This window comes from Lepisma saccharinum, chromosome 30, assembly GCF_977018435.1.
Source record: "Lepisma saccharinum chromosome 30, izLepSacc3.1, whole genome shotgun sequence".
NCBI lineage: Eukaryota > Metazoa > Arthropoda > Insecta > Zygentoma > Lepismatidae > Lepisma > Lepisma saccharinum.
Window position 1 is genome coordinate 31206649 of NC_139258.1, and position 21742 is coordinate 31228390.

The window sequence follows — 21742 nt, forward strand, 5'->3', positions numbered from 1 at the left end:
ATTGTTGTGTTCCTTGAAAGTGAATGGATGGAACGTGTGATCTGGCCATTGTCGAAGTTCCTGTTTATTGCGAGAATTTACTTTGGTGCAGTGTTCAGTAGAGCAGGTTTTCGAAGCATTGGACAAGATGCCAAAAACCAAGCAAAGTACACAGTACAAATTAAAACAGTTTGTGTCCCAGTATGGTGAAAATATGTTCAGTACGGACGGATCAGTATTATTCTGTCAGCTTTGTGGTGTAAGAGTTGCTGCGGAAAAGAAATTCACGGTGGAGCAACATGTCAACCGCGAGAAACACAAGGCAGCTCTGAAGCAAATTCAAGATCAGAAGAGGACGGTGCAATTGTTAATGGGTGAGTGTTCCTCCAAATCCTCTGTTATTTCTGAAGAACTGTGCGACGCTTTTATTTCTGCTGACATTCCTCTAAGTAAACTAAATCCTAAACATCGAGCATTTTTGGAAAAACATACTGGGAAATCGATACCAGATTCTTCCACGCTAAGGAAAAATTATGTCAAGAAATGCTACAACCAAACAATGGATCAAATTCGGCAGAAAATTCATGGTAAAAAAATATGGGTGTCAATTGACGAAAGTACCGACTCACTCGGACGGTACATTGCAAATGTAGTGATTGGTATGATGCAGGAATCCGAGTCTACTCAAGTGTTTCTAATAAATTGTGAATGTCTAGAAAAAGTGAATTATTCAACGATCAGCAAAGTTTTCAATAACGCGATGCAGTTATTGTGGCCCGACGGCATTCAATATGACAAGGTGTTGCTTTTCGTAACAGATGCGGTACCGTACATGGTTAAAGCAGGGAATTCTCTGAAAGGTCTGTACTCGAAAATGGTACATGTAACATGTCTTGCACATGCGTGTCACCGTATTGCTGAAGAACTGCAAAGTCACTTTCCTGATGTAGACCAACTGATTGCAAACATTAAGAAGATTTTCCTCAAGTCCCCATCACGAGTGTTAGCTTTTAGGTCTCATGCACCTGATGTGCCTTTACCACCAGCTCCTATTCTTACTAGATGGGGTACATGGTTAGAGGCTTGTGGTTACTATTGTGAAAATTATAAAGTTGTGAAAGAAGTTGTAACCTCGTTCGACAGCAGTGAAGCATTGTGTATAAGACAAGCACAGGAACTCTTGGCTGATCCCGAAATGGAGGGAAAATTATGCTATATAAAGTCCAACTTCGACTTCCTACCTTCTGCCATAACTTCACTCGAGACATCTGGAGCTACATTGGTTGATCAAGTTAATGTCCTTAACAAAGTTCAGGATAATTTGGAAGCAGTTCCAGGTACTGTTGAAATACAAGTGAGAGAAAAGATGCAGAAAGTGCTAGGGAAAAATGCAGGATACACAATAATATGTTCTATTCGTGACGTATTGTGTGGGAAAACGTTTTCATTGCCAGACTCTGAAACCGAATTAGAACCAAGTGACATTGTATGTTTTAAATATGCCCCTATTACCTCTGTTGATGTTGAAAGGAGCTTTTCTATGTATAAAAGTGTGCTAGCTGACAATCGTCATTCATTTATTTTTGAAAATTTACAGAAAATATTCGTTACACACTGCAACTCAAAACTGAACAGTAACCTCTCATAATTTGTCAAAAGTTGCATACTAGAGTTGCTGTAATTTGAAGTGCAAATAAAATTTTACTTTGGAATTTTTAACGGTTTTTAGGTCATTTTTTGGCAATTTTTAGGTCATAAATGCATCTTTTTAAGGGCATTTTTTACGAATTTTTAGGTCATCAAAATCCTAGCAATAGTCATTAGGTTCAAAATAGAAAAGGCCTGTGAGAGCCATTTCCCATATTATCACATACCCCAATAAACAGTACCATGGATAGTGCATGAAAATCCTATGTCATACTCATAGTTTGGATAAAAATTATTTATTCAATAAAAGGGAACAATTTTCAGACAAACAATGGCCATGTTGAATCCATGTAAACAATGGGCTCCAACTCACCTGTCAGCCAAATCCCTCATTTTACGAGTATGTTAGATTTTAGAGATAACATTTGTGTATATGAAGAACAGTGCCCAGAGCCTGAAAAGCCAATTAATTTCACTCATTTAGCTTAAATAAGGTCTAAAAACAAGGAAAATGCCAATGTTTACAAGCCTACATTCAGGTACTGTTCACAACCACCCATGCAAGTCTGCCATCTGGTGAGCAGACTTGGTACTTCTTCCACAGACCAGCTACAGCCACATGCGACCTCAGTCAGCCAATCAGGGGCTGCCTGCCACAGCTGAGACGTCACAGAGAAAGTGGCTAATTCTTTTATTATCATGGGAGCTTGCCTCTCAAGCTTCACTTCTCTTTAGGACAGGCTTCAGACAAGGTCGCATGGAGTGGTGTGAGTTAAAATAAGTATCTGGATGGTTGTGTGGGCCAGGGACAAAGGATCTGTATAATGAAATGCTGCCAAATGTGTGCGTGGTTCTTTAACAAAGGTGAGTTTGGACACCAATGTGTTGTGAGTGTAACTCCAGGCCACAAAAAGGGACAGTATTCTGACCTATTGTGTTTTTGTGTGGACAATTGTGTGTTAGATGTGTGTTGTGTGTGCACATGGCATAGCTGCTGGGACTGTGATATTTACCCAGGCAGGATCCACCAAGATTCACACTCACACCAGGCATCCACCCAAGGGAACCACCAATTTGGCCAATACTAGCTGCCAGTCCATGGGATCCAGATGCAAAGAATCCCCATGTGCATGTGATACGAGATACCCCCCCATTCTTTCTTTGTTTCCTCTCCAGTGAGCCTAAGTAAGGGATATATGGCATTTATGTAAGTGTTCGGCTGATATGTAAGTTATGTGTATATCTCCATGTTCTGTTTTGAGTGTAAAGGTAGATTATTCATGTTTGGCTGTGACCATGCCGCAGCATATGTCTAATGTGAATAAATGTGTCATTCTAATGTGACCGATCTAGTTATCATTTCCTGTGTGCTATAAGACTGTAATGCCCCTCTGACCTATACAACAGCCTTTCGGGGCTGAACTCCTACCAGAACTGGACCCATAAGAGGTCCCCAATATCTGGTCGAACAGTAACTCGATTTGCAGTAATCAAAATTCGAGTAACATACAATTCATGATAACGACACATTTCCCCAATACTTGGTCGAACAGTAACTCGATTTGCAGTAATCAAAATTCGAGTAACACACAATTCATGATAACGACACATTTATTCAAATCAATCAGGAGCTTAGTTACATATTGTTGGTTTAGTTACTTAAGATACTATTTCACATGGTCACACATTCAGTGGGAGAGAGTGCATGAGAGAGAGACAGTAGTTCCTTTCTTCAAAATGGTAATATGAAAATTAAACTAAATTAAACTTCTTTTGGAATGATCACATAATCAATTAGCAATTTATACACTGTTATGCATGCAGAAAGAAATAAAGATCAAACCAATAATACTTAACTGAAAACTAGACTGAGGATCGAAGACAAGGCGACTCTTTCTCTCCCATGGCTGCCGATAGACAAGAGCAGTTCTCTTCCTGCACGTACTCCTCCACTCGTCCATCAATCACCGCCCTTCACTGTTGCCAAGCTTATTCTTCATAATCAAAAAATAAGATGAAGTGATCGAGGGGTTATACCTACCGGTAGAAAATAGGCTCTAAGTTCGTCTGTAGGCTAGCAGGCTTCCCACGGGATACCCGCTGATATCCAGAGAACACCACACGTAGCATAGGGTCTGCAGGTGGCAGCGTTAAGTTGCTTTTTGGTACACCCCCCTTACCTTCATAAACTACAGAATTCTGATTTCAGGAACAGCTTCAAAATTATGGATATCTAAATGTGTAGAAAGAATTTTAACATGCAATATTTGTGCAATTGAGCGAGGTTTTTCAAACAACATATTCCAATCTTTTCTTAAAAAATCGAAAAGTAAGATAATTTCAATAGTTATATTTACATTGAAAAACAAATTCATCTGATCATTCATGGGGATTCATATATTTAAATAGAGCTTAGTTGCAAGAATATTTTTTTATGATGGGTCATTCCATGTCAAATTAGGCTGGAGTTGACCCTCATAGTCACCGATTTTGATATGTGGTACACAGCTTTGCTTTTCTCCAAGACCGACACCTGTGAAAGGATTTTGCTGAAATATAAGTGTTGATCAGTCATTTTTCACAAACATGCAATATTTATTTGTGTATATCTCACGGACTAGTGCACATGCAGAAGCGTTCTTGAGCTCATTGTAAAGAGGAAGGACAGTAGAATCTATTACAAGATGTTCATTAGTTGAAACTTGCTCCAATTTGAACACTCCATTCAAATGTTCAAATTTGAAGTTTGAACAGCTCAATTGACTTTTTCTCATTTTTGGATATTTTTAGCTACCATCATTTCTCTTTCATCTGAGAATATCTTATTGTGGTGTTTTCTCATATACGAAAGAAAAATGAGATTGAAATTTGTCCTGCACCAGCAATGAACTGAACCACAGTTTGCCTATGCTGAGACTTTTCATTTTATGTTGTGCTAAAGCATGTATATTCTTACTGTATATCAGCAACAACTTGATTGTTGTTTCGTTTGTATGTTGTTATTACTAATTTCTTCATTGCTGTTTCCATATTTTTAACCATGCTCTTGTGCAACGAGATGTGCATGTGCTGGATGGTATGATCTTACTCCTTGAATAGATGTTGCATAACAAATTCTCTTTGTACGTTATTATTATTATTATTATTTTTTCACTATTTCAGATTCACTTACGAAAGATAAGGTTATTCTGTTAATATTGTGTTTTGTCCAGTTGAATAATAATTGAAGTGTTTTGCTTTGGAAATGTAAGGTCTCTGTATGCTTGAAAGGGCTGGGACATTCTTGAAAGTACCTCCCCTCCTATCTCCCGCTGTGACCTTTTGGATGGAAAAGAAATGCCACTCAGGGTATGTCCTGAAGTTATCTTCATGATGCAGTAAATTCGGCATGTTGACTGAGCAAGAGCTCCATCAGAGAAATGTAATAATCTGAAAATTTCGTATCCTTTGCTTTAGAGATCTAGCATACCACATTAAAAAGTATATAGAGCCACTGAGAAAAAGTCGGAAATGATAACAAACTGTGTGTTCACGTTTTCATCTTCAGGTGACTAAATATCTGGCATTCCTAAACCTGTAGGCATATAGCCAAACCAACAAATCTCTTCCATCTGTTCCTATCCTGGGCGACATCAGTCCACTTTATATCATCCTCACCAATTTCCTTCAGGCCCTCTTCATCTTCACTTGCCCTCCAATAACAACCAAAAGGATAGACAGTCGCTTATTGTTTCAATGTGTATCTTGAACTTCATCTTGCAAGAAAAAAATATAGTCTTCAACTTGTATCAATAATAAAGTGCGTTGAATGTACAAAATGTTTCAGATCCCACTTTAAACTGTAGGTCCAGTTCCAATAAGACTCTTTGCATAAAATGGACTTGGTTTAAAATGGGTGCTCAAAGATGCTGATCAATTTTTCTGGATGGATGCTTTGATTGATTGAGTTGGTGTTTTAGGTGCACTTTATGCACAGTAAGTCTAATCGGGACTGAACCTACAGTTTAAATCACTATGTGCCTCCACTGGATATCAAACCCGGGACCCCTGGATTACATGGCTACAACACTACCACTGTGCTATCGGGGAGACCCTCTGCATGTATGCATAGAGCACATGAAACTTTTTGTAAGGATGAATACATAGACTTGAAATAAGGGCTTGATCTGAGCTGCAGAAGTTCAGTTTTTTGGGAACCATTTTATTGCTTTTCTTTCAGACACAAATTGGAAAAACACTTCATTAGTAGCCAAGGTACAGTCACATATTTAAAAGAAATAGGCAAGGCACAATAAAAGTAAGTTTCAAGGCCTTGTCGTGGCAACTATTCATCACATCCAAGATGCAAGATAAATTTGATTGTTGTCCATGTCTTACAACAAGGCTTAATTCATGCAACCCCACTAAAATGTCCTATTGCATAACTAATAGAAATATCGTATATTAAATATCATTCATGTTATTAATAATTTTATTCATATGTAGCTTTAAATGTATTTGGAAAATGAAGAATCTAAATATTTTAAACATAGCCTTATTCCAAATATATTTTAATTTGTATTTTTGAAATCCTTTAACATGATAATGATTGTTGGTATGGGAAACTAATAACCTTTGCTATATAAAGTAACTTGGATATACAGTCTCCTTAAAGATGAATTAATTTTCTACTGAATATGAAGTATTGAAATGGGTAAATTCTTGTTGAGTTTGTAACAATAAATTCAGACACCTTTGATAAAACGCAGGACAAATGTATAATTTTATTACTCTTGATTATTTTATATTTTTTCTTAAAAAAAACCGTACTTGAAAAAATGTTAGAAATTGGTAAAGAGAGCATAATTACAAAGAAAAATATATTATTTACCATATTAAGTTATGAATTTAAATGTAATAAGAAATAGTTTTTCCTACAAATGTAAAGAAAAACAGCAAATGTTCATGTACGATTTGTTTGGCATGTCCATGCGGTTAAAAATAGGAAACAGCTATGAAGAAATAAGCAATAACAACATACAAATAAGACAATAATCAAGTTGTTATTGATGTACAGTAAGAATATACATGCTTTAGCACGACACAAATGAAAAGTCTCAGAACAGGCAAACTGGAGTTCAGTTCATTGCTGAACAGGCCAAATTTCAATCTCAATTTTCTTTCTTATATGGAAAAACACCACGGTAAGACATTCTGTCGAAAGAGAGATGATGGTACCTAAAAATATTCAAAAATGAGAAAAAGTCGATTGGGGGTGTTTTGAGTTCAAACTTGAAATTTGAACATTTGAATGGAGTGTTCAAATTGGATTATGTTTCAACTATTGATCATCTCTTAATATATACTGTTCTTCCTCTTTACAACGATCTCAAGAACGCTTCTGTATGTGCATTCCTTCCCAAGATATACGCAATTGAAAATTGCAGTTTGTGAAAAATGACTGATCAGCACTCCTATTTCAGCAAAATCATTTCACAGGTGTCGGTTTTGAAGCAAAGCAAAGCTGTGTACCAAATATCATCAAAATAGGTGACTATGAGGTCAACTCCTGCCTGATTTGACATGGAATGATCCATATATAACACTTTTTTTGTATTTCTAATACACATTGTAGTAACACACACAATTTCTGGACTTTCCAAAAGTCTTTGTAATGAAATAACAACAATCAACCAGGTTGTAAGCTGTGACATTTTGTAGATCCTCAGTATTGTATAAATTATGCAAAAAGGTATATTTTTTCATTAATTTTGCACCAATGTTGTGTGAAAATATTGATTTTTGTGATTAAATAACAGCTAGTTCAAGATTCTGATTATCTCTTATGTAAATATACAAGGAAAAAGTCAGAAAGTAAGTTACACCTGAGCCTTATTCCTGTTCTAAAAGAAATGCATAATCATGCTTGGTGGCAATACTGTCCTGAATGTTTTCTCCCGACAACCGAAGCATCCGTGCTGCAGCTGGTTTAGTATGCGAGCAGTCACTGTGTGATTACTAGGGAAAGGAACTTTAGGTAAATAAATGTTTTTTCTGCGATAAGATAGAGACCCTCATTTTTGCCAAAATTCTGATCATAGCCTTATATGTCAACACAGCAAATTTTATTTTACATAAAAACACATATTTTCCAGTTTTCCGTATGTAAATACATATTTTGCGAATTTTCATTTTAAATACATAAAATCGCTCATTGACTTCATCTACCTCGAAATCCTCCAAGGAAAAATGTTTATTCTCCGCACCTCTTTCATATCGAGAGTGCTAGGTTTGTTTTGTCTTTGAAAACGCTCGTTGGCAGACTTCTGGCACCTCGCCTACGATCCGATTGGGAGAAAATAGCTGTAAGTAGCTGGGGCTGGCTACACGTAACGATAGCAAGGCTTTTTAATGAAGCAATGCAGCTATTGTGGCCAGAAGGCATAAAATTTGACAATGTTCTTCTTTTGACAGATGCTGCAGCTTACATGCAGTGGTCTTGCCGTTAGCTATCCAAAAATGGTGCACGTTACATGTGTGGCTCATGCGTTGCATAGAATATGTGAAAAGATAAGAGCTCTTTATCCCAATGTCGATAAACTGGTTTCAAATGGGAAGAAAGTTTTTATCGAGTCGCCTAGAAGAATAGACATTTTTAAACAAAAATGTCCTGTGGTTCCCCTTCCCCCTACACCTGTAGTTACGCGATGCAGATGTTATGCCCAGAACTTTGAAAAAAATTGTATCTCTTGTAAATGATCTCGACAAAGAAGAATTCTGCAAGAACTGTTGATGGAGCCCTCCTTAAAAGTCGAATTGGCATACATCTCAACAAACCTGTCCATTCTCGATAATTCCATATGAAAGCTTGAATCGTCCGCGAGAACTTTGGCAGCTTCCATTGGTGAAGTACGTATAGTAGAAACGAAACTGAAAGAACTCACTGGATCTAAATGTCTAAATGTACAGAATTTTTGGGGAAAAACCAAGGTTTTCAAACATTGTGCCAAATTGCATCTGTTTTGGAAGGAGGTGAAGTAGAGGAAGAGGAAGCTTTGGAAAACTTCAGCGTTAGTGACATTTCGTACTTCAAATATGCAAGAATTGTTTCTTGTGACGTGGAGCGATCTTTCTCACAATATAAGATGCTTTTTAGAGATAATCGTCACAGATTTACAATGGAGAATTTGGAAAAAACTATGGTGATCCACTGCAACTCTTCCAAAAAATAGCTCGCTAAGAGGTAATCATTTAGAAACTAATTTCAGGTGTTTAAAATGCATGTTATAGTTTGTTTTTGTTACCAAATGTTTTTATTTTTGTCACATATTTTCCTGTTTTTATCACATATTTTCAACATTTATGACACATAAAAAATAAATATTTCTGAGTTTTTTAGCACATAAAGTTCCGTTCCCTAGTGATTACGGTGCATGGTGTTGAGGTGGCATGCAACATTGAGGTGCGCTCCGTCATCTGATTTTTGTGGCCACAAAGGCATAATCGGAGTGAAATTCATTGCTAAATTGTCTTGGTCATCGTTTCTCAACCTATGGAGTGTGACCAACTCCTGGGTTGTGAGGGGTCATTTGGTGAGTCATGAAGTCGGCCTCGAAAATGTATTTAATGTGCCTTAAGAACTACATATTTACTTTTCTATAATGAAGTATGTGTAATTTGTTTAACCCTCGAGTACTCGCGCGGCATCCCGTAACACGGATACTCGCGTGGGTGACAGTTGTCACCCATAAGATATTTTATTTATTTCGAAAAGACTAATTATAGTATGGTGGATTTTTTTGTTTTGTTATATTTACAATCTATTCTAGTGAGACTTAAAGTGTTTTTTGTATTATTTTTGTATCAAACAGGTGTTGCAAGGAAAAAATTACCAAATAGTTCTTTAACAAAATTTTGCATGGAAAAAATATCTTAAACTTTAGGCTACTATAACTTTTTTTTAATGCAGGGTAACATTGTAAAATTCCTTGCTCATCTGAAAGACAGCTTTATTGAGAATCCATAAACATATATATTAACATATTTTGGCCAATATTACAAGGCAAAAGAAATCGCTAAAGCGTACCCTGCATTTTACATATAGAAAGAGTATAGTCACAACAATATTTGTTGCTCGTAATATTTTTTTACGCATATTGTAGGTTGAAAATTTCAATGTAATAACTAGGCCTATAATGTCCTTATTTTGTTTCACATTTTGGATATCAAGATTGAAATGAATGTTCAACCACAGAAATACATTTGTACATAAGAATACTAAAAAGTCAGCAATATTTTACAGTTGCAATGGCTGTATTGCCTTAGTCCTATTCCAAGCAATCAGTACAAACAATTGATGAAGGGTCACTACAGATATGACGTCCACATTTTTCACAATGTTTTCTGGTTGTTTTGTCTCGCCCTCCCACACAGATAGCAGCAACCTCTACTGTTACCTTGTTGTCTGCGCTCAGGCTGAAGAGTTTCTTCAATTACAAGAAGGGCCTTTCCTCTTCTCTTCAGATGTACAGGGATGAAAGGAAGCTGGATTAGACTCTCAATCAGAAATTTCATGAGTCCAAAGCCAAACGTTTCAGGAATTCTCGTCTTGCAGGTGGTTTAGCTGCAGCATTGTTGAACATGTAAATGATTGAGGCGTTGACCACAAGTTTTGGCCCACACATTCTAGGACTTCTCTGAGAGGCGCAAGCCGATCAATTTATCTTCGCTGCTGACGATCTCTGATGTCATCAAAACGAAGACATCGCATGAGAAAATGAAATCTATTCTCACTCATGGCAAGATAACAGACTTCCACACCAGTCCCTGCAGAGTTGTCTCGCACCTGCTTAGTTTTCTTCCTGTTACTGCCAAAACAGCCGGTTAGTAGCAAAATGCCTATGAAAGCATGAATTTCAACAACATTCGTGTGTTTGGCACCCTGTCTCGGCTAAAATGCTCCTTTATATGGTCAATATATTGGTTGATGTAACTATAGTTCCAATAACGTTAAAAAGTACAAAGCAATCAAGTGCACTGCGTGCTTCCCTACCCTGTCCAGTTGGTCCTGGGAGCCGCAAAATAATGTTGTCAGCTCTGGTTCGTACATTTCTGGGCTGAGGGGATAGTTCATCCACCTTCATTACGTTTTTAAACTGGTCTCTTACCATGCATAAATTTGCAAATGGGATGTCCTCTTCATCAGTGGATTCTTCTTCCGCATTTAGCGCCAGGTAATTTTCGGCATTTTTCACTTGGTCCTTTTGTGGCTCATCTGCTTCTTCGGTGTCAGAGAGATCGTCCTGGACATCTAAATGGTCATTTCCACCATCGTCACTATCATTTTCCACAACATCGTCCTCATCGGAACTCTCACCAAGCAACACGTCTAAAATACGAGAGTTACTACAGAGTCGTGGACGGTTTGGTGCATTCATAACACCGTTAATCGCGCGGGGGACAAGTGTCACCCAACTGACTTTCAAGCGCAATAACACGGGCCACTCCTCACTACAACATACAAACGCACACTAGTCAGGTAGCTGGAAATATAGGCGGAACGTACTGAAGCCCCTACCACTCCCCTCCTCCACACTGCTTGGCGGTAACGAAAACAAAAAGGCTGGGTGACAATGGTCACCTGCGCGAGTACTGGAGGGTTAATCAAGCTTAAAATAAGGCTTCTTAAAGTACTCGATGTTAGCAAAAATATGATTATACGAGGGTCACTATTTATATTTTGAGCCTAACAATGAAAAAACAGGAATTTGGCATTGAAAACTGCTTTATTGTTTTTCGAAGTATTCTCCTTTATGGTCAGTCAATACACTTTTGCATTCGTTCGAACCATTTGTCAAAGCAGTTTTTCCAATCTTCTGGAGACACCTCCATAATATGGTTTTTGAATGCATCAACTTCGTCTTCCGCCGACGAAAATCATTGTCCACGCAATTTATTCTTGACATTCGGGAACTGGGTGCACATTCCCACAAATAATTCTGCCGGTGTCCATGCTTATGGGTACCATGAAGTGTAATATTCCTCAATGTGGGCCCCAGACTGAAGAAGGTTGAGAACCACTGGTCTAGGTGTATGGTGAGAAGGCGATGTCGTGCCCCATGATCACAAACTGGTGACAGATGTTCGAAGATGGAAGAACGAACGTGAAAAACGAACCACGTATGGTAGCCTACAACTGTGAATACAATGTAGAGTGTGTGAATGCAATCATTCTTGCCAATCACCTGTGAAAATTAAAGATATTGCAAGTAAACTGAACCCTGTGACTACCACCTATTCGGTCCTTTCAAACAATACCTAGGGGCTGAGCGTTTTGCGTCAGATGAGGAAGTGCAGGAAGTCGTGTCGAACTGGTGGAAAAGGATTGGACAACCTTTTTACGCACAAGGAATTGAAGAACTGGTCACACAATATGAAAAGTGCTGGGAATACCTTGGTGACTATGACCAAAAAAAGTTAAATCTTCATACTTTTTTTCCAATATTTTTTTCTTCTTTTTAATGTATTTTGTTTGTCTTATACATGGAGGTGTAACTTACTTTTTGATTTACCCTCGTGCAAATATTTAAAAATGATTCTGCTAAATTGATACCCTCTAATTACAACGTAATACTTGTATATCAACTTTCATGCATCTTTTAAATTAGTTAAAATTGTTACAATGTTTAGTAATGTATCAAAGTATCAACTCAGCCTTGTTTGAGAATAGTTACATGTGTTATTTTTGATTGAGTTCCAAGATAATCAAATGGTTAGTGCTCCTGCCTTTGATGTGAGTAGTCCCAGGCTTTATTCCTGGTTTCCTAGGTTTCTATGGTTTTATAGTATCCCTAGGGCCTAGATTTTGAACTTTGCCCCATGATCATGACATGGTGCCAGATGTTCGAAGAGGGAAGAGCGAATGTGAATGACAAACAGTGTGTCTGGTTCTACTATCGCCTGTAGTATCCCTAGTGCCCTAGACTTTGTCTTTGGTGGTAGCCCTGGTGTCCTAGATTTTATTCTTGTTGAACTGGAACTGGTGTCCTAGGTGTTACCTTCAGTGGTAACCTTGGTGTTCTAGGTTTTAACTCCAGTGGTAGCCACAAGTTTGATACACATTGCAGGCTCATAGTGGTTTGGATTCCACTTTAGATTGTATCCCCTGTCATATCACTGCTGTCCTAGGTTTTATCCCTAGTGGAATCCTTGGTGTTCTAGTTTTTATCCCCAGTGTTAGCCCTGGGCATGATGCTGATCACATCACCCCACTCGCGACCGGATGCACAGGGGAGCACTTTACCTTTTTTTAGTGTTAGCCCTGGTATCCTAGGTTTTAGCCCATGTGGTGTCTTTAGTGTTATTCCCAGTATTAGCCCTGGTATCTTTGGTTTATGACCAGTTGTAGCTGTGGCATGTTAGATTTTATCACCTGTGGTATCTGGTGCCCTAGGTTTTTATTGTCAGTGATAGCTCTGGTGTTGTATGCTTGGCTTCCCTAGTATCCTAGGTTTTATCCCCTGTAGTGTTCTTGGTGGGTTTTATCCCATGTCATATCACTGGTCCCCTAGGACTCAACACCTGTGGTAATCATGGTGTCCTAAGTTTTATTCCCAATGGTGGCTGGTGTCCTAAGTTTTATCCTCTGTGATGTTCTTGTTGTCATAGGTTTTATCCTGTGCTTCTTGGTTTATCACCAGTGGTAGCAGCTGTGGTGTCCTAGTTTTTATCCCTGTTTGTAGCCCTTGTGTTCTGATGTTTGATACTCTGCAGTATACCAAGTGTCATGAGTTTTATCATTAGTTATAGCTCTGGTGTTCTAGGTTTTATCAGTTGTAACTTGGGTGTCTTAGGTTTTATCCCCTGTGGTATCATTGGTGTGATGCTAGGTGTTATTTTAGTATCCTAGTTTTATCCCCGGTTATAGCCCTTGTGTCTGATGTTTTGTACTCTGCAGTATACCAAGTGTCATAAGTTTTAACATTAGTAGGGCTCGGAAGTTGAAGACCTATAAATTGCCAAAAAAAAAGACCTATAAAGAGACCTAAAAATATCAAAAAAGGACCTAAAAAATGGAAAAAAGGATGTATAAATGTGATCCAAATTAATTAATAACCAGTTCTAATTACTTGGCACCTCCTTATCCGACTTGAGATCTTTTCAGGCACATGCTGTCTGGTCGTATACACCATGCTGAAAGGTTCAAAACAAGATAAAGTTGCCACTTACAGCGCGACCTTCCAGACAAGTTACGGTTAAAGGACCTTGTACCGTACCTGCTTCAGTCATCCAAAAATGTTTCTCTCTCGTTTCAGGGATGGTTCAAATATATATATATATATATATATATATATATATATATATATATATATATATATATATAGGATAAAAGCAAGGAGGGCCAAAAGGGCTAAGTAAAAATCAAAGAAGGTAAAAGGAAACACTCACCGGACAGTAGAAAAATTCAAAATTTTCGCTAATTTCATAGCATCATCGGTGTGAGGAGAAATAGACGGAACCGGAACCAAGAACCTTCATTATCAAGATCATGAGATTACCACTCAATGTGCTGGTTCATAAAAGTGGCAACTGTCAATTTTATTTTTTTAATCAATTCTATTTTGCTTTAAATAGTTATACATAGGTAAATCAAAAAGCATAGTCACCAAGGTATTTCAAGCACTTCTCACATAGTGTGACCACTTTTTAGATACCTTATGTGTAAAAATTTCATCCAATTTCTTTCAACCACTTCAACACTGCTTCCTGCACTTCCTCATCCAACATGAAATGCTCACCCCCTAGGTCTTGTTTGAGAGGACCAAAAAAGTGGTAGTTACAGAGTTCAGTTCACTTGCAATCTCTTTCATTATCACATGGTGATTGGCAAGAATGATTGCATTGTCGATAGTGTTCAAAGTTGCAGGCAATCGGACATGCGGTTCATTGATCACATTCCCTTCTTCCCTCTTCAAACATCTGGCACCATTTTGCGATCATGGTGCATGACATCGCATTCTCACCATACACCTCGATAACTTGGCAATGTATATCACTCCGATTATACCTTTCTGGCCACAAAAATCAGATGCCGGAGTGCACCTTCATGTTGGATGCCACCTCAACACGATGCACCGTAATCACACAGTGGCTACTCGCATACTAAACCAGCTGTAGCATGGCTGCTTTGGGTGTGGGGAGAAAACATTCAGGACAGTATTGCAAGCAAGTGTGATAATTGTATCTATTTTAGTACAGGAACATGGTTCTGGTGTAACTTACTTTTTAATTTCCCCACATATTTTCACATGATGGATAATAATTAAAATGATTTAATTTATGTACTTGTTTTTTCCTGTACAATATTGTTGCAAACAAAATGGTAATTTCACTTGTTTTATAAGTTTATGGTATAACAAACTCTCCAACATTTTACACATTATTTCAACATTTTTGATACCAAAAATGTTTTTTTGTCACATAGTGGTCTCTAAGGAAATGCAGAAAATTCTCAGAACATATTTCTACTGCCATGCCATAACTGTCTAAATGCATGTTTCTATCCTGCAAGGACTTCTGACATCAACTTCAAAACAGTTATTACTTATGTTGAAGGGAAGGGAAGGGATGGGGGTCAAGAAATTCACAGAGGAGAGTCACATTTACAAAATTCCCAATTATTAGTATTCTATAAAAGTGTTGAAAACTTCCAAGGTTTCTAGACTTTGAATAAGTATTGCCAGGTGCATGAGATATTATGTCATCCCTAGAAAGTGTAAGAAAAAAATGTGTTGTTACTATCTGAATATATTCTATTTCAGTTTGTATTCCCAATGTGGTTACGATCAACATATGTTGAAGCACAAGAATGTAGTCAGGAAACTCTTTGTGTGTGAGACATGTGGAAAAACCTTTAGGTACAAAGGGACTTTGCAGACACACCATATTTCACACACAAAAGAATTTCAATTTATTTGTGACACTTGCGGTAAAAGGTAAGAATATTTTTTTACTGTAAATTCAAAATATTAACAAATTTGTAATTGCAGAAATTGTAATACAAATTATATTTAATGCCTCAAATATACATGTTTGAGAATACATGGAGAGACGATACACATGATGAAATATTTCTTAAAAATGTTCTGCTGTAATAATAATAATAAAATATAATTTCAATGTATTATTTTTACATATCTAGATATTTTGGCTGTCCCACACCATGGCCATACTATCTAAGGTGTCAGAATTTGGGTTCAGGCTACGGAATGCATGTTGGTTTGACTTGTCTTGGGGAAAGCGTAACAGCTTTCCTCCTGAGATTCCGGTCATGTATGGGACTGATGGCCAACCACCATCATGAGGAAATTGGGAAGCTACAGATGTGTTCCTGGTCATGGGAAACCTACAATGACTGGAGGTTCATTGTGCTGACCACACATCACCCCGTAAATAAAGGGTGTCTCAGAAATATTTTCATTTTTGAATCTGCCCTCTGGGGTAATTCACACATTACGGAGAAATGAGATAGATCGCAAACGCTTGGCAATGTGCTTTTTGTGTTTCTTGTGTTTTATAAAAATAGTGATTCTTATGTTGTTGTGTGTCGTTTGTACCGGCATCATTATAACCTGGCAGGAATGAGACACATCCCAAGCACAAATTTAATTAAATATTTGGTGAGGAAGTTTGAAAACACTGGAAGCACTATGACGAGTAAACCGACAGGACGTCCAAGGTCATCAAGATCGAACAGAAACGTTGAAGTAAAGAATTACAGATGAAATCAATGCTATCCCTCGTGCAATGCTTCAGCAAGTGATCGAATACTTTAGTTCAAGAATAATTGAATGTGAAAACATGAATTGTCACCATTTGTCCAATAATCTTTTCCACAAATAAAATTTAATGTTTAAGCTTTCTTTGGGTAATAAATTTATCTAACTAACTAACTCTCTAGCCTTCTTAAACCTGAAGGTTCATGGCTGCAGCATCACAGGCCTTCCATCTTTCCCTATCTTGAGCAAGTTCTATATACTCTTTTTCATCCCTACCGATTTCCCTTAGGTCCATCTCAACATTGTCCCTCCATCTTCGTCTTGGCCTTCCTACAGGTCTCTTACCATCAGGTTTCCCAACAACAATCCTGTAAACTCCTCTTTCCTCTCCCATTCACGCCACATGGCCTGCCCACCTAAGTCTTCTTGATTTAATTATTCTAATAATATCTGGACATGAATTCAAATTATGTAGTGCTAAATTATGTAACCTTCTCCACTCACCTGTCTCCTCATCCCTTTTAGGTCCAAAGATTTTCCTAAGGATCTTATTTTCAAATACTCTCAATTTATGTTCCTCTTTCAATGTAAGGGCCAAGTTTCACATCCATATAATACTACAGGCAAAATTATTGTTTTGTATATTTTAACTTTTAGTTTCTTAGATATTAAACGAGAAGACAAAAGTTTATGAAGAGAGAAGTAACATGCATTTCCTGAATTAAGCCTACTTTTTATTTCCTCTTTAATATAATTTTCATTTGTGAATATTACTCGTAAGTATTTGAATTTGGAAACTGGTTCAAACGAGTTGTTATCAATAATTAGATTTTGCCCGACCCTGTGGCCGAGTGGTTAGCACATCGCGCTGCGACGCCAAGGGTCCCGGGTTCGAATCCCGGTCGGGCTTGGTTGTTTGTGAATGTCCATTCATCAATTTCATCATTTCATCACTCATCCCCATCTTCGCAAATTAGCCAAGAGGCACAAAACGCGAAGTAAAATAAACTAAATCAAATCAAAATCAAATCAAATAATTAGATTTTGATTATTACCTAACACTTGGTTTCGGCCTGTAAGCATATATTTAGTTTTCTATTTGTTAACTTCCAAACCTATCTCTTTAGCAGTTTTGAAAAATATTTTAGCATTATTCTTAATTGTATTCACACCATCTCCCAGTAAGTCTACATCATCTGCATATGCTAACAACTGAGCCACACCATTTAATTTTAGTCCTTCTTTAGTTTCTTTTACCTTCCTAACAGCATATTCTAAGGCAAAATTAAAGAGCAATGGAGATAATGCATCTCCTTGTTTTAACCCATCATGAATTGTAAATTTGTGAGACATATTAATACCCACACAAATTTTACTTTCTGTTTCACTGGTGCATATTTTTATCATACTAACAAGCTTCTTAGGTATTCCAAACTCTACTAATGTATTATATAATTTATCTCTTTTGACCGAATCATATGCTTTTTTGAAATCAATGAATAGCTCATGGACATTTTGATTATATTCCCACTTTTTTTCAAGTGTCTGTCTGATGTGAAAAATTTGATCTGTAGTTGATCTGTTACGTTTAAATCCACATAGATAATCACCTATAATTTCATTAGCATATGGTGTTAGTCTTGTTAAAATAATGTTAGATAATATTTTATATGTTGTTGAGAGTAGAGAAATTCCACGGTAATTATTGCAGTTCATTTTATCACCTTTTTTAAACACAGGAACAATTATGGATTCTTTCCACTGTTGAGGGATTTCTTCTTTATTCCATATTAAACAAATTAATTTATGAATTTGCCATATTAATGAATTTCCACCATATTTAATTAACTCAGCTGGTATTAAATCAATGCCAGGTGCTTTGTTATTCTTTAGCCTTTTAATAGCATCTTTAACTTCAGTCAAGTTAGGTTCTGGAACTAAAGGTTCTGCTGTGTGGACTTCATTTACTTCTGATTTATCTCCTACATGGACATTTAAAAGGTCATTAAAGTAGTTCTTCCATCTATTTAGAATATTGCTTGGGTTAGCTAGAAAATCACCGTCTTTATCTTTTATCAAGTTTACTTTAGGTTGCCACCCCTTTCTAAACTCACTTACATCTTTATATAAATCTCTGATATTTTTATTTTTGCTGTTTGTTTCAATTTCGTTAATTTTGCTTTTCAAGTAATTTCTTTTTTTACTTCTAAACGTGCGGTTAACTTCTCGCTTTATTCTATTATAATTGTTTAGATTTGTATCATCAGAGTTATTTAACCACCTAAGTCAAGCCCGATTTCTTATTTCTATTAGATTATGACATTCATTATCAAACCATGGCTTACTTTTTCTCGGTTTATGGTATCCTGTACTTTCTTTAGCTGCTGATTCTATTGCATTACGTATGTGCTCCCAATTCTTATTTACGTCTGTTTCATTTATATTTTCATCATCATTTAAATCCTGCAAAATATCAAATCTTTATACAAAAAATTTAAGTATTTATTTTAATAGTTTTAAAAACGAAAATATTTCTGAGACACTGCTTAGTTGCGTGGTCACCCATCTCTGCTGAGGCATTTGGGAATGAGTCCTGCAGATGGCAGTGTAGGTCTTGTCCCTCAAGGATTGTTGTGGGTTATTATTATTAGATATGTTTGGAATTTTTCAGGTTTAATTCAACACACCTTTGTTTTCTTAATCATTCATCAGGGATGAGATAGAAAGTGTAAACATTGTTGGATGACTTAAAAGGATTCTATTCTCATGTGGGTAGAATCCAGCTGTTTCCTTCAGCTCCCATGGAATGACATATTAGGTCTCTGTTTGAGTTTTTATGATGATGACATTGAAATATCATCTTTTTTTTATGACAACGAAATAATGTTAAGATATGTGTACTCCTTGCTGTAGTGCTGGCTCCCGTGGCGGAGTGGTTAGCACATCATGCTACGATGCCAGGGGTCCCGGGTTCGAATCCCAGCCAGGGGCTTGGATGTTTGTGTGTCTCCATTGATCAATTTCATCATATCATCACTCATCCCAATCTTCGCAAATTAACCAAAAGTGGCACAAAAAGCAAAGTAAAATAAAGCAAATCAATCAATCCTTGCTGTAGTGAGTGAGAAAGAACATTCGAGTTCTGAGGTGCAAGTTAGTGTAGTGAGCCACCATTTAATCAAATTGTTAGCACTCTTACCTTTGGCGCAAGCAATCCTGGGTTCAATTTGCAGAAAGCGCTCAGCAGCCCAGCAGCGTAAAGACAATATGAGCTACTTGAAAAGGAGTAGTAGCAAGCTCCAGTCTTGTAAGCCAGATAACCATGCAAATAGGACTTGATACACTGACCACCTGTCACCCGATGAAAAGCTGCTTGGCAGGTCCTTATAGCATGTTGCAATTGTTTTATTTCTTATGTTTTGTGATCTTTTTATTCAAAAAAATGTGTGTGTATGTTGGTGGTACTCATGAGAAATCTTTCTTTTAATTTCATTCAAGGTTTGCAACAAAAACACAAATCAAAATGCACTGGCATGGATGCCATAGTGACGAACGCCCATTTCTTTGTGCACTGTGTTCAAAATCATACAGATCACGGTTGCAGTTAAGTGAACACATGAAAACACATTCTTCTAATCCGTCATTTAAGTGTCCATATTGCAGTAAAGGATTTAATCTTAGCCACGGACTGAAGGTAAATGTGATTTCATTATTGATACACCTAATTTTTTGACAGTGATTGTTTCATTAAAAACAATAATTGTCTGCATCATATTTCTTAGTGTGCATGTGGAGGAGATGAGGGTCATGTTCTTCCTTTTAATTGCTTTTCTGTTATGCCTGGTTAATTTTGACAATGAAATTGATAATAGTCACTCTGCAGGGTGTAATGTTCAAGTTCGCAAGGTGCTTTTTATTTTAAAGTCGTGACTGGTCTTGATCGTTATTCTACTACCTCAAAGGCCGTGATTGGTTTAAGCACCTTGGAATAAGTTACAAAATCAATTGGGTGGAGGTTATTTGTCACGTTGTTCGTGACACCTCAAAGTTACTTATGAACTTCACTATTCCTAACTTCAATTTAGGGGGGTAGACTCAAGAATATTGCCGTTTACAAACTAATCCTGAAAATAAAGAACATAGAACTGCCACAAGTTTCCAAAATGCGTTATATGCTACAATAAAGCTTATGTTATTCTAGATTTGCTTACCTTCACCAAAAATTACAGTTGTTTCAAGCTACAATGCCTCTTTTACTCTTCATTTTATATCATCGAACCACGTAGTGATTAAGGAAAAATGCAGCGTAAATGAAGTCAAACACAGATGTCAAATTTTTAACAATTTAATGGCGTAATTTATTCAACATTAATGATTATCAACAAAGTGAATATAATTTTTCCTAATTACCGTAACCAGATTTGTCAAGTAAACCATTAACAACGTTCTTCTTAACATTTGGGATAATATTAGCGAATATAAATCGAACAACAAATTACGTCCTTTTTGACGTTGACTAGGTACAATTTGTTTAAACAATTTATCACATTTATCACTATGCTTACATTTGTAGTTTAAATAATCTTAAGCATCTATTCAATAAAAGGGTTCAAAAATTTGGAAATAAGCAAAATTGAAGAATCTGCAATTTTTGTTAACTCGTTTTCCTATCTACTCTTCAACCATTTTTTGTGATATGGATTAAATCAAAAATGATTTTACTCTTTCAAAAAACCCGTCATCGTTATTATACATTTATAAACTGCCAAAAAGCCATACTAAGAAATTGGCGACAAATTTTACATCAACCCTTTCTTACTTTTCTTTTTGTCGAAAGTGCCCTAGATGCTCATTCTAAACTAAGTAATTGAATTGCATCGCACAATTTGCCAGCAAATTGACATAATCCAAAAAGGGGGATAAAGGGGGGAATTGCGTTGTTGAAAAACTTCGTCACGGTTAGTTCAAGTACATGTTTGCAACGTGTTTCACAAAACCCAACAAGTCTTTCCACACAAAAAATGAACACGTTATAGAACTGGAAATATCAAACAGTTTTGCACACGCGTATTCGGATCACCATTTTAACTTTCGTCTATATGTTCAAATTCGACAAGGTACATCACAAGCACATGACATGCCATTAATTTTACGACGTGTTGCATTCAAATTGCGGCTTCGTGATATTTTACAAATTTCAATACTATCATTTATCTAGCAAACACGTATATATATATATATTTACGTATGACGTAAGATAGAACTTCGTCGCTGATAAAAATAGTTATTTTTACAACTTGATGCAAATCTTACGGAATTTGCAAAGTTTCTTGTCAAGTACAAATCGGCATTTTTCACTC

At 36.8% G+C, this 21742-nt stretch overlaps 1 protein-coding gene across 1 annotated transcript in view; it reads left to right on the forward strand.

The window, feature by feature from the left end:
• The window catches only part of LOC145981673 (uncharacterized), a 60068-nt gene that overhangs the window by 23387 nt on the left and 14939 nt on the right, over nt 1-21742 (forward strand). The window contains exons 6-7 of the mRNA XM_083115055.1: nt 15426-15599; nt 19881-20076. Coding sequence (XP_082971181.1) covers nt 15426-15599; nt 19881-20076 — 370 coding nt within the window. The remainder of the gene's footprint in view (nt 1-15425; nt 15600-19880; nt 20077-21742) is intronic.